General features: G+C 37.4%; 1 protein-coding gene across 1 annotated transcript in view; it reads left to right on the forward strand.

Annotated features, from left to right (window-relative positions):
- LOC141284826 (leucine-rich repeat and fibronectin type III domain-containing protein 1-like protein) overlaps window positions 1-12,423 on the forward strand; it is a 75,795-nt gene extending 63,372 nt beyond the window's left edge. Inside the window, exon 3 of the mRNA XM_073817846.1 lies at window positions 11,029-12,423. Within this exon, the coding sequence (XP_073673947.1) occupies window positions 11,041-12,423 (1,383 nt within the window). The 5' untranslated portion in view covers window positions 11,029-11,040. The remainder of the gene's footprint in view (window positions 1-11,028) is intronic.
- The last annotated feature ends 2,207 nt before the right edge of the window (window positions 12,424-14,630 follow it).

Consider the following 14,630-nt stretch of genomic DNA (forward strand, 5'->3'; position numbering starts at 1 on the left):
TAGTTCCTTAAAACAAATGTTATCTCATTCGAAAGTTACAAGTTACTGCCGCTCCACTGCCAAGGATATTCAGGGGCATCGTCTCCCTCTGAGACTTAACACTGAACAAACAATTAACAGCTCATCCTGCATCAGTCTGTGATCATTTTCTTCAGTGAGGAAACCCTCACACCGTGAATATATGAATCCACTGCATTTCATTTGAAAACTCAAGCCATGTTTAATGGACCTGGGTACATCTGCAGTCAAATGAGGCCTACAGTAACTAGGAGGATTGTGATAGATAAGCAGGCCGCGAAAAGAGTGGAAATGGCTAACTGCTGTCATTTGAATACATCTGCAAAAGCATCTGTTTTGGCTCAGAAAAAATGCCTGTTTCTGTGGATTGCCATTGCAAGTAAACCAAAGTACTGCACTGTGTGCAATAATCCAATTACAACTTAAAACAGGATGTGTATTGCCACCAAAGTCACAATACAACTTGTATCCCAATACAGAGGCACACGATACGCTCACGGACAGTAAAACAGTTGTTTATTAAACACTGTATACTACAAGACCATTGCTACGTGCTGTGTGCGCACAATCATTCAGCAAAAAAGCTGAATCTTCTCAAAGCTGCCCTGCAATTTTAGCAATAAAATAGCTTAACTGCTGAAGAGCTACATTATCTTGCTCAGCAAGGAGTTGGTAACATCATTTTTGAATCATTCCCCGTGCAAGTCCCCATGATATTAAAATGCAAGGTTTTAGCTTTTAGTATGACTATGCTAGCCTTAAAGGGGTACTTCTTAATAAGAAGTATAAAACATACTTTGGTTAAAATTTCTCAATGGTAGTGTAAAAAAACACTCTTACCTTGTCAAAATCAGCCCTTTTTAGAGCGAGCTATTTTGTTGCATGTTCCTTTAAATGCTAATGAGCTCTGCTCGCCCCGCCCCTCTCTCCTTGGGATGATGAGCTGTAATGTTTACTTTAGCTGCGTTTAGCCACGTTTAGCTGCAAAACTTGCTAACCAGCACATTATTTATTTATTAAAGTGTCTTAATATTGTGTTGGAGTCAACCATAACAGGTTTAAATGCATCTATGGTCAGAAAACTTTTTTCCGAATATACATTTACAAATAGAGTCATTTGTCAATGATTTCTAAATGACTTGTTTTGTGTTGTTTTGGTGGCCGGTTTTAATTTTAGTTTTAGTCTAGTCTTTGTGTAAAGCTGTCATTTTAGTTTTTATTAGTTTTAGTCACTTTCATACTCTTTTTAGTTTTAGTCAACTAAAAGTCTGAGCATTTTAGTTTTATTTTAGTCCGAATTATCCATGACTATTTTCATCTAGTTTTAGTTGACGAAAACTGATGACATTTAGTCAATGAAAATTGTATTTTAGTCTCTTTTTTATTTTATTTTTTATAAGTTTATTTACAGATTAATTAATTTATACCTTGTGTAAGTAAAATTACATTTTTATTTTTTTTATTGCTTATGGTTTTCGTAGCACAAGTTGATTTATTTTATGAAACTGTCCAAAAAACGCTTGGACATCTGAGACGCAAAAGCAACTTTTTCCACCTTTGACCACAAGATGTCATTAGTGTGCAATGTGTTGAAAAGCTTCGAATACAGTTGAGGGGAAAGCCTCAGTGCTTTGAAAAGCTTAATTTTCCCATCACTACTAAAAAGTGCAAATAAAAGTGTTTAGTTTCGTTTCTTCTTTTTCTCCCAAAGATGAACTCCGGTTGGCTGGCCATCAGTCCCTTCATCTGTGTCAGACTTAACTTTGTTTGTATTCGTCTTCTAGATAATAACGCCAGTGGGGCTTGAGGAAGTGACGTCGCCTGCGTCTGCACGGTTTAGAAGGGATACAGCTCTGGCTACTGGGCATGCGCACATCAATCTAACGTTAAAAGATTTCGTTTCATCTCGTTTTCGTCAACGAAAATAAGGAGACATTTTTGCATAGATTTTATTTTGTAAACCACATTTAGTCTCGTTTTTATTCATCAACGATATTGCATTATACATTAAGCTTTAAGGGTAATGTCTGTAAACCCTCCCTTTTATAAGCTTACTCGGCTCTGATTGGTCAACTGGCCAAGCCTGTTGTGATTGGCACAGAGAGGAGTACTTAAGCAAATTAGCGTGCACTATATCTGTGTTGCCAAGTCAGCAGATGTCTGCGGGTTTAAGCGACCCCAATAATGTCATATTTAGCCCCTGGAATGTGAATTTACCAGAGAACCCTAACAAATAGCATGTATTTCACACCCCGGAAATTGACAGGGGTGTTTTGAGTAGCAATTGGCCAGGTTTTGTTGCGAAAACCTGGCAACCCTGAGGAACCTTTACATAAAACAATAATACAGTGCTACAAACTGTTCTTCAATAATGACATGAAAACATTTTGTTTAACACGTATTCAAGCAAATCGTGCCCACAGCTAAACTTTAGCTGCTAAACTGTAAACACTTCACAAAACAATAATGGTAAATGCGTTAGCCGAGTGCTAACGTGACTAACAGATGAAACAACACAGTTTGTAAACCAAAACTGAGATGTATACATCATATGAAAGCTCAATAAATAAGCTTTCTATTGATGTATGGTTTGTTAGGATAGGACAATATTTGGTCGAGATACTTCTATTTGAAAATCAGGAATCTGAGGGTGCAAAAAAGTAAAAATACTGAGAAAATCACCTTTAAAGTTGTCCAAATTAGGTTCTTAACAATGCATATTACTAATCAAAAATTACATGTTGATATATTTACAGTAGGAATTTTACAAAAAATTTTCATGGAACATGATCTTTACTTAATTTCCTAATGATTTTTGGCATAAAAGAAAAATCTAAAATTTTGACCCATACAATGTATTTTTGGCTATTGCTACAAATATATCCCAGCGACTTAAGACTGGTTTTGTGGTCCAGGGTCACAAATATGTCTAAGTTGCATTATTTATTATTAAACAAGGTAATTAGAACAACAGTCTACATGAATCGACACATTCTTAGGAAATAGTGGGTTCACAGTGAATATAACTGCCTATATCTGCTGGTGCAGCAAAACAAACAGCAATTTCACAATGAATAATTACTCTGGGTGCTACAGAACTATTTCTGTAAGACAGTAATATTGTGGTTTACCTGGAAACCTAAAGCTGCACTAGGTATACATCACATATTAGCACAAACAACTTGATATGTTGAGCACTCAATTGAAAATGTAAACATAACGTTTCAATCGTACTTACAGGTTGTGGTTCGGAGACGCTTAATTGTTGGTCCAAATAAAAAAGGGTACAGACTTATCATTCATTGGCAAGCATTTAGCGAATCCAGCATTGAACTTGTTAAGATTAGAGAAGCACTTCTCAGTAAAATGACGAGCACACAACAAAAGGTTTGAATTGTATTGCTGTGGTATCGTAGAAAAAAGGAATTTTAACCACTGGTTCTTCACATCATCATCTTTCAGCAATGAAAACAAAACAAACTTGCTTTCACAGCACAGAACAAAGCATCTTCTCGGCATGATGTAAACCCACAAACTAGTGGCAGTGTTTGTGGACAGGTCAGATTGTTCGTATTTTGCGAGAAGGCAGGGATTATGCTAATGCATTACTAAGTGACAAATATCGGTAACAGGCAGAAGGTTAGAAAATATGACTACTCGTTAAGGCGATTCTGAGTTGACTCTTTCTTTTGAGAGACAATATCTTTTTTTATCATGCACTTTTTTGATTAGCAACTTTTACAGAATGTTTACATTAAAGGATAGCTACAATACAAACTGTAAAAGAAACATTTTTCAAAAGCCTGTATAAGAAGATAAATATGCCAGATCAAGTACCACCCTTTTGATGCAGATTTTGGGGTGAACCATTCCTTGAAGTGAAAATCTCAGCAAAATGTATTTACTAGTTTGGTTTAATTACTTATTTAAATGGACCAGGGAACATCTGCAGTCAAATAAGGTTTACAAGGGAATTGTAATGGATTTGCAGGCACTGGAAACAGTAGAAATGGCTAACTGCTGTTATTTGAATGTGTTATGTACTTGAAGCATCTGTTTTGGCTCAGACAAATCCCTCTTTCTGTGGATTGTCACTGTGTTGATATAATTCAGATCAGTGTTCAATACTGAGAGGCAAACCACAGGCCCACTGTTAAGATAAAATGCCTGATAATGGGACATGATTAATGCACTCTCCGTTTTGGATTGTCATAGCAACATGAACTAATGGGAATAATTTTACCCGAGAAGAATTAGAGCTCATATCTAGGGTAAAAAGCTGGGGGTTTGTGTCTCTACTGGTCTCTGAGTTTTATTTTTATGTTTTTTACTCTGTTTCTCAAGCCAATTTGGTGCGCCCCAAAGGGGGCTCCATCTTTGACGACACCCGCCTGGGCCTCCATTGTGCCGAATTAAATCCATTGTGAATTTTTAATTGAAAAGCTCAGAAAAGTAGCTTTCATTCAGTTCGTAATTCGGCGCATACTGTGAGTGACAGACAAGTATGACATCCGCCCTGCGGGTCACGTCTCAAGTCCCAAGGCAGCATATGATTACTGTGATTGCTCGATTCTAGAGCTCTCCACTGGATGACATTGATTGAAGCACAAAGGGGTTTGAGTCACATGATGATGCACAACAATGCATTGCAGCAAAGCAGTTGCAACTAATATGCAACTGCTTTGAATAGACAGACAAAAACAAAACAAGCAAGCAAAATAACACAGCAGCTGGTCGGAGCTCTGCAAAAAAGAATCTGTGAGGTTATTTTTCCCCCATTCCTTCCAGGAAAAGGAAGTTCAGATCGATTTACCACACTTTTACCTCACAGGGCCCATGGGCACTCTGGTAGAAAGCAGACATGGACGCGGTAATCCATCTCCATTGCGTCAGAGCTCTCCGGGCCAGGAATTCTGTCAGTCGCAGAGGCACGAAACGGTAGAAAGACTCCGGAAATCACTTACTGCCTCTCACCAGCATCAGAGTAAAGTGGAAGAGTGTCACTCTCTCCTTCTACTTCAGGTAGTTTTATCCACCAGTCAGTCTTTAAACGTAAGCTTCTTACAGACAGAGAGGTTTCAGGAGAAGGATTGGCTACTGTTCTGAAGGGTATTTAGGTTTGTATCTGAGTTTTGCCATGAACTAATCTTTCACTAATTCCCTGTGGAAAGTCCTATATGCTGTATATGATGTGGTTTTTAGCTTGATTTAGTGACTGAAGAATCATCTGCGTTTTAATGGTCATGCATGTTATTTATTATGCTTAAATACTTTCTTCTTAGTGAACTGTGAGTCTTATATTTGTAGGTCTTTCTGAAAATGTTCTTTTTAACATTGAGTTTGTGACTGGTCTTCTTGTTTGTCGGAATCATGACAAATAAATAATTTGTACAACGTAATTACATTTTAATTGTCTTTGCACTACAATATACATTAATATACAGTGAGGGGACAGTAAGTTTTGATCTGATTTGATGATCATATTTATTTTATAAAATTTATGAAATATTATTACAATTTAAAATAACTGTTTTCTGTTTGCATATATTTTAAATTCTAATTTATTTCTGTGATGTGAACCTGAATTTCCAGCATCACTTAGTCTTCATTGTCACATTATCATTCAGAAATCATTCTAATATACTGATTTGCTGCTCAAGAAATGTTTATTATCAAAGTAAGCATGCTTGCAAGGAAGCAAGTAGGTAAGCAAGTAAGTGACCATGCAAGCAACAAGCAAGTGAGCATGCAAGCGACTAAGCAAGTAAACAAGTAAGCTAGCAAGTAAGCAATCTCGTAAGTAAGCAAGTATGCAAGCAAGTAAGTGACCATTCAAGCAAGTGAGCATGTAAGCGACTAAGCAAGTAAACAAGTAAGCTAGCAAGTAAGCAATCTCGTAAGTAAGCAAGTATGCAAGCAAGTAAGTGACCATGCAAGCAACAAGCAAGTGAGCATGCAAGCGAGTAAGCAAGTAAACAAGCAAGTTAGCTAGTAAGTAAGTAAATAAGTAAGTATGTAAGCAAGTAAGCAAGTAAATAAACAAGCAAGTAAGCAAGCAAGTTAGAAAGTAAGCAAGTGACCATGCAAGTAAGTAAATAAGAAAGTGAACATGCAAGTAAGCAAGTAAAAATTAATGAATGAATACATACATATATGCATATATACATAATCTAAGTAAGCAAGCAAGTGAGTAGGCAAGCAAGTATGCAAGCAAGTAAGCAAGCAGGCAAGTAGGCAAGTAAGCATTTGAGTGGGCAAGTAAGCATGCCCAGTGAGCAGGCAAGGAAGTATGCAAGCAAGAAAGCAAGCAGGCAAGTAAGCATGTGAGTGGGCAAGTAAGCATGTGATTAAGCAAGCGAGTAGGCAAGCAAGTATGCAAGCAAGCATGTGAGTGGGCAAGTAAGCATGCCCACTGAGTAGGCAAGGAAGTATGCAAGCAAGAAAGCAAGCAGGCAAGCAAGAATGAGAGTGGGCAAGTAAGCATGTGAATAAGCAAGCGAGTAAGCAAGCAAGTATGCAAGCAAGAAAGCCAGCAGGCAAGTAGGCAAGTAAGCATTTGAGTGGGCAAGTAAGCATGCCCAGTGAGTAGGCAAAGAAGTATACAAGCAAGCAGGCAAGTAAGTATGTGAGTAAGCAAGCGAGTAGGCAAGCAATTATGCAAGCAAGCATGTGAGTGGGCAAGTAAGCATGCCCACCGAGAAGGCAAGCAAGTATGCAAGCAAGAATGCAAGCAGGCAAGTAGGCAAGTAAGCATGTGAGTGGGCAAGTAAGCATGCCCAGTGAGTAAGCAAAGGAAGTATGCAAGCAAGAAAGCAAGCAGGCAAATAAGCATGTGAATGGGCAAGTAAGCATGTGAATAAGCAAGCGAGTAGGCAATCAAGTATGCAAGCAAGCATGTGAGTGGGCAAGTAAGCATGCCCAGTGAGTAGGCAAGGAAGTATGCAAGCAAGAAAGCAAGCAGGCAAGTAGGCTAGTGAGTGGGCAAGTAAGCATGTGATTAAGCAAGCGAGTAGGCAAGCAAGCATGTGAGTGGGCAAGTAAGCATGCCCAGTGAGTAGGCAAGGAAGTATGCAAGCAAGAAAGCAAGCAGGCAAGTAGGCTAGTGAGTGGGCAAGTAAGCATGTGAGTAAGCAAGCGAGTAAGCAAGCAAGTATGCAAGCAAGAAAGCAAGCAGGCAAGTAAGCATGTGAGTGGCAAGTAAGCAGGAAAGCAAGTAAGCGAGTAATCAAGTAAGTAAACAACAAAGAAAAAGAATGAATGAATACATACATACATACATAATCTGCCCCCAAACTCTGAACAGTAGTATCGATTGTGGCTTTTATACCCTGTTTATAAAAAGCATAAAAGCAGGTATTGAAACCTGTTCATTAAATAAACCTACTTTTGCTCAGGTTTGAGCTTACAGACCTGTTGCTATGACAGCAACTCAGTGATGTGCTTTGAAGAACAAAACGATCCAGAATCATGTCAAATCATCAACAATTAAACACCAATAACTCAGTAATGAAGTACAAAGAACAGCATGCTGTTTAGTGATGCCATTGGTGCAGAAAAACACAACTTTAACTGGATGCCAAATCAGACTAATACATCAGAGATCACTTTCTATGATTTTGGTGATCAGAGGAGTCTTCAAACAATCCCCACGAGAGCATTTGTCTGATTTATCACATTTTTTTATTTTTTTTATTTATTTTTTTTTTTTACTTTTCTTTTGGCTGTGTTGTGATAAAATGCAAATCCCTTTGGCTCACTCAAGGAAATCAAGTTGATTCAGTATGTGTTTATTTCTAAATGCCAAATAAATAAATAAATAAATAGAAAACATGAATGTCATTACACCATATTCTTCTAAACTTTATTACAGTGGCACACAATTCCTTTTTTCAAATTCACACTAAAACCATTTAATTGCATATAATGAGTCTCACATGGATCGTTATGCTGTAAAGCCAATGGCTGTAGCAGAAGAAATTATGTCATAAATATTGTCAACCGGAGGGGCAGCTTTATGATGTCATAGCATAACCACACAATAACAAATATAAATCTATTAAAGAGTTTGTCAGATGCATCTCAGCAAAACAAAGAGTATGCAACAGCTTTGTTTTAGCAGGACATATTTGCTTTTATAATGTTATTGTTTCAATCCTGTTGCATGGCAGCCTAATATGTACAAAGATTAATTTATATATCTATCTCAAGACCTGCTGAGATGCACTCATTTCCTGAAGGACAGATACTTTAGAACAAACCTTATCTATAATATGGAAATTGGTTTTATTGTGATTGAGAGGAGAAGACGGAATTAAATATGTGGGAATTGTTTGTACTGCTCTTGCTTTAATCTGATATTTCTATGTTTGCACTCAGATGATTCCAGATTGGTTTTGAGAAAACATGCCGTATTTGTATTTGCAGTGTGGACTAGGATATTTAATGCAGTATCAAGAGGTTACATATTTCTGCCACCTTACATTATCTCCACAATTACTTATAATGAGTTGATTCTACATTACTGTGTAACCATAACATGGAAAAGCCATATTTTGCTGTTACCATGATACAAGGATTCTTACTTTTGATATCAGTGTATCTAGTAAGCTGTGATACACAGTGACACAGAAGCCCTATTTGGACAGTAATTATTTCTCATGTGGATGTCTGTAAAATAAATTTCCATGGCACCTTGATGATAAAACTTGTGGATTTGAATGCCAGTTTATTCAGAGTGGAGAAGCCAGTTTTGTGATACTACAAAACGCACTGCTCAAATGGCCAGTCGTAGGATTGTCTGCTGTAAATAAAATGTCATATGCTTGGAATAATAAGAATAAATTAATATTTGATAATATCCCAGTATTATCTGATTATTTAAATTTCACGTAAAAAAAAGCATCCTATAGTTGAAATGGTTTTCTGTCTTGCATGTTATCTCTCAAAATGATGAACATCATTAAAAATGTGGAGATTAGCAGAAATAAGTTGCAACCTCTTATTTACATGAGGTAAACAAAGCTGCTCGGTTTATATTTTTATGTATATAATATATAATAGATATTTTAAAGCTGTGTTGCCATAATCATGACCCATTTCAAATGTTCATGTGCTTTTCTTCTCTTTCTTTGTTGCTTTTAACAGTTATGAAATATTGCTCTTAGGGTTGTCACGATTATTTTGCTGATTGAGTAAGCGGTCGATTATTCTAACGATTAATCGAGTAATCAGATAATTATAATTACATTTCTGAGGTAATAACAATAGACCTAAGCAAACAAGGTCTTTTAGCTTTCAAAATTACTTTAAATTAGTGCTGAGCAACAATTAATTGTGGTTAATCGCATCCAAAATCAAAGTTTTTTGCACGTAATATATTTGTGTGTGTACAGTGTATATTTATGATGTATATATAAATACACCCACATGCATGTATATTTAAGAAAAATATGTTGTTTTTATATATTACATATATGTATATATGATATAAATAGTGTGTGTGTGTGTGTGTGTGTGTGTGTGTAAATACATGTAAATATTTTATATCTGTATATCTGTATAATATATCTGTATGTGTGTGTCTTTATATATACATAATAAATATACACAGCACACACATGTATTATGTACACAAAAAAAAAAAGTTTATTTTGTATGCAATTAATCGTTGCCCACCACTTCTTAAGATACATACATAATAGCAATAAGGCCATAATAATTGGTTCAAATAAAGTATCTTTTGAGAAAAAAAAACCAAAAAAAACCCAACATTCTGGATTCAGACGGCAATAAAATCACAGACTAACCACTATAAATGTTGAAAATCACTGTGAGAAGCAATTGCTGTCCAATTCAGGCTAAAAAAAAAGTATAAAAATAATAACTTATTATTTTCCATCACATTCTTTTAATATCACTCCCTGACCTAGTCAAACCCAAAAGCGAGAGAGTATCTCTCTGTGGTATTTACAGTACACCAGTATAGAACTGTAGCATGTTTAAAACATTATATAGATAGATAGATAGATAGATAGATAGATAGATGATAGATAGATAGATAGATAGATAGATAGATAGATAGATAGATAGATAGATAGATAGATAGATAGATAGATAGATAGATAGATAGATAGATAGATAGATAGATAGATATGAATTCAACTGAAAAAAACTTGTGAAAAAATATCTTTCAGGTGGTCAAATAACAAATAGCAAATAGTGGATCTCTGCAGCCACCTACTGGTAAAAGTTATTTGTATTTTTTTTTTTTTTTTTTTTTTTTTACTTTTAAAACTGGATTTTCCAAAAGATGGGCAAAAATCTTACACTAAACCATGTTAAATTATCCATGTTATCCCCATGAATTAAAGTTAGAAATGTGGGTCTTTTATAAAGTGAATTTTACATAAAAAAGCAGTTTTTGTATAAAAACTCATTTAAAAATATTTATTTATTAATTTATATATATTTAAAAAAATATCACTAACCCACTGAAAACTGCACAAATGTAGAGTAAAAATATTTTTCTGTTATCATTTGATATCAATATCATTTGAATGAGAAGGTGTGTCCAAACTTTTGGTCTGTACTATATATATAATTGCATTAATGTTTTATATCAGTGGTCTATAAGACCCCAAATGATGTAATGTTTATATGCAGGACAGTTGAACCTTTGTTTATAATCAATTCACATAAGAATAGAAAAAGTCATGAAGTATGAACCAGGTACTTCGATGTTAGGTACATTTTCCAAGGTATTTAAAGAACCTTGGAATCTCAAAAGACCACAAACAGAATGGGTTGAGTTTTGATTTGTACACAGAGCCCAAGAGTGACTTAAATAGTTTTCAAACTATGGTTCTTACTGTAGGCTACTGTCAACAGCATGATGTTGTTTTCGGCTATCCGTTCAATACAGTGACAGTGCATTTTAGAAAGTCATTGGCTTTGAACTTTCAAGTGGAGAGTGCATTTACATGTCAACACACTGTGTTTGCTTGTTTGCAGTTCCCCTGAGAGATGGAGTGGCTGATCTTCTCCCTGCTGGTGCTGGCTGTGTCTGCGTCGGGGCAGCTGTGCCCCAAGCGTTGCATGTGCCAGAACCTGTCGCCATCTCTAGCCATTCTCTGTGCCAAGACCGGCCTGCTTTTTGTGCCAACAGTCATCGACCGGCGTACAGTAGAGCTGCGTCTCACTGAGAACTTCATCACGGCGGTAAGGAGGAGGGACTTCGCAAATATGACCAGTCTCCTGCACCTGACGCTGTCCCGCAATACCATCAGCCAGATTATGCCTTACACTTTTGCCGATCTTAAACGGCTGCGTGCACTGCATCTAGACAGTAACCGCCTGAGCGTCATCATGGACGACCACTTCCGAGGACTCACCAACCTTCGGCACCTTATCCTCGCCAACAATCAACTGCACAACATCTCCCCACATGCGTTTGATGACTTTTTAGGGACTCTCGAGGACCTGGATCTCTCGTACAATAACCTGGTGGATATCCCGTGGGAAACTATAGGACGCCTCACCAATGTGAATACTCTCAACATGGACCATAATCTCATAGAGCACGTCCCTCTAGGAATCTTTTCGAACCTGCACAAACTAGCCCGTTTGGATATGACATCCAACAAACTAAAGAAAATACCCCCTGACCCCTTGTTCCTTAGGATACCAGTTTATGCCAAGTCGAAAGGGTCACCCCTTTCCTCCCTCGTCCTAAGTTTTGGAGGGAACCCGCTACATTGTAACTGTGAGCTACTCTGGCTAAGGAGGCTAACGCGAGAGGATGACCTGGAAACTTGCGCGTCACCTTCCGACCTTACGGCCAAGTACTTCTGGACCATTCCGGAGGAAGAGTTCATCTGTGATCCCCCTGTGATTACAAGGAAATCTCCCAAAACCTTCGCCATGGAGGGCCAGCCCACCAGTCTGAAATGCAAGGCCAATGGGGACCCAGATCCAGACGTTCACTGGATCTCCCCAGAGGGCCGTCTAATTGCCAACACCTCCCGTACTTTAAGCTTTAGCAATGGGAGCTTGGAGGTCAACATAACTTCAGTGAAGGATACAGGAGTCTTCACCTGCATTGCGTCTAATGCCGCAGGGGAGTCTACGGGCACGGTGGAGTTGGTGGTCAACCCACTGCCCCACCTAGCTAACAGCACTAACCGGATCCGAGAACCTGATCCAGGGCCATCTGATATTCTAACCTCTGCAAAGTCGACTTCATCCGTAAGCAATGAGACTAGGTCTCAGGAGAGGAAGGTGGTACTTGCTGAGCTTACGGCAAATTCTGCACTCATCAGGTGGCCTTCGCAACAACATTTCCCTGGAATCAGGATGTTTCAGGTTCAGTACAACAGCTCGGCAGATGACACTTTGGTCTACAGGTAAGGTGCCATGTTGTTTTGTGAAGTGAAAATCTATAGTAGGACAACTATGTGTGCAAACATTGCAAGGTTTTTATGGTGCAATGGCATATCCAATACTGTATCCACGCTCCTGTATATGTTTAGTATAATTATATGTTGTTCATGTTGTTAAGTACAAATCTCCATTGATTTTATTGCTGGGACTAACTCTAAATATTGCTTCTGTTTATAGCCGCTTATTTGCGATGTTGTTTAATGCAACAATCAATGGCCTTTATCTCCATGGACCTGCCTTATGGTTCAGGTTTCAGAATGACAAAAAAATGACAGGAGAAACTTCCGCTGTATTCCACAACAGGATGCCTTTGTCATGTTAAAAGAGAAAATCTTTGCTTCATCTGTCAGAAGTTTCACTGTTTATGGGCCATGTATTCCCAGAGAATTTTCTAAAGCTGTGGGATATCCAAAATTCAAAGTGTTTGTGCACAATGTTCTTTTAAGCCTCAGAAAATCCCAGTCATGAAAGAAGACAGAAATATCAGAGAGGATGACTCTATGGTCACACTAACAGATGATTCTTTTTGACATGTACGAGTGAAAACTAAATCTGTGCTGGGAGAGGTGGGCACAAACCAAGCTAATTTGTCTTTGCTAGTGTTTAGAATCCACACCCATTGTGATATCTACTCATTCACGGCTGTTTGGTATGTTTAATTAGTCTGGGTGCTGGGGACGACTATGAATTAATATCCATATCACAACCTCGGGCAAAATACAGCGAAATGGATGGACATAAAAGCTAACACATTTCCTGGGGCAAAATAAAATATAAAAATAAAATAAAATAAAGTAAGATAAACAATAGCAAATGTTAGATAAAATCATTTGATGAAGCATGAACCGTTGCATTTTAGCTTGCCTCTACTAGTCTTTGAGCTCTTATATATTGACTTATGTTTATCAGAACTCGTACCTGAGCGCTGTGCATCTCAAGCGCAATGCTGTACCAAGTTATCAAGCAAGCAAGTTTACTACATCATAATGTAACTGATTATGTGGTGCAAACATCACAATGTATTAATTTACAAATCATCTGCCACTGTAATCATAATTTAAATAAGGATAAGTAAATGATTAGTATGAATTATTATTTTCTAGTGTGAACTGTCTCTTTCAGACTGAATTAGTGTAAAACTCTGAGAAACTGGGTCATCCCAAGGAGAAGTCCAGCTTGCCAAAACCTCATGCGCATTAAAGCACAGCGATTGATTCTAAAATAGGAATCCAGTCAGTTTTGCTTAAGCTTTTTCTTTTTTCTTGTGACCTTTTAACCAGATCTTTACAATGCTTCTACTTCTGACTGAATATGCGTGTCAGTAGGGCTTTTCTAGGGCATGCATATAGACTTTAATGTATTTCTCTGTTAAAGTCGATGCCATGTTAGTGATAAATACATTTACATAAACAGCTAACAATCTGTAAAGGTGATGCTGGATCTGGAAAGGCACTTGTGCTTTATTATCAGTGATGATACTGGCCACACTTCCTTCTGACAGGATGCCACAGGAAGTCAATGTACCATTGACAGCTCAGAGTAACACCTTGAACAGCCACTCCAAAAGAACAGACACATCAAAATAGGTTCCTGTTTCTCTTCACACTAGAGGACAGCTGGAGGGGACAAGAACTCTCTGAACCAGAACGCATTTCTTTAGGCATTTTTTTCCTCTAAATGAAAGGCTGCCTATAAGACTATATTGTAGGTATGTAAGTATGAATTTTAATATGATGAATAGGGAACACAAAGCCTGGGATCTGATTTCCTGTGATACACTGTAAGGTAAACTGCACTTTAGTAATGGTTTAAATGCAATACCTGGAATAAATGTGTTATGTGTTTACCAAGGTTGTGCATCATTCACTGAACTGAATTGATGCCTTTAACATTTAAATTCAGTTTAAATTAAATATGAGTAAATATGAGTTTAAATTAGAATGTATTAAAAAAAAGGTTGTCAAAACTGTCAACTTTTAAAAGCCTTGGAGTTGAATAGATGGATGGATTGATGGCTACACATTTTTGATTGCATAGATGGATAAATATTTTAGATCAGGGTTCCCCAAATCTTACCCTGGAGGTCCAATGCGCTGCAGAGTTTAGCTCCAACCCTGATCACACTCACCTACCTGTTATTCTCTAATGATCCTGAAGACCTTGATTAGCATGCT

This window comes from Garra rufa, chromosome 14, assembly GCF_049309525.1.
Source record: "Garra rufa chromosome 14, GarRuf1.0, whole genome shotgun sequence".
Lineage (NCBI taxonomy): Eukaryota > Metazoa > Chordata > Actinopteri > Cypriniformes > Cyprinidae > Garra > Garra rufa.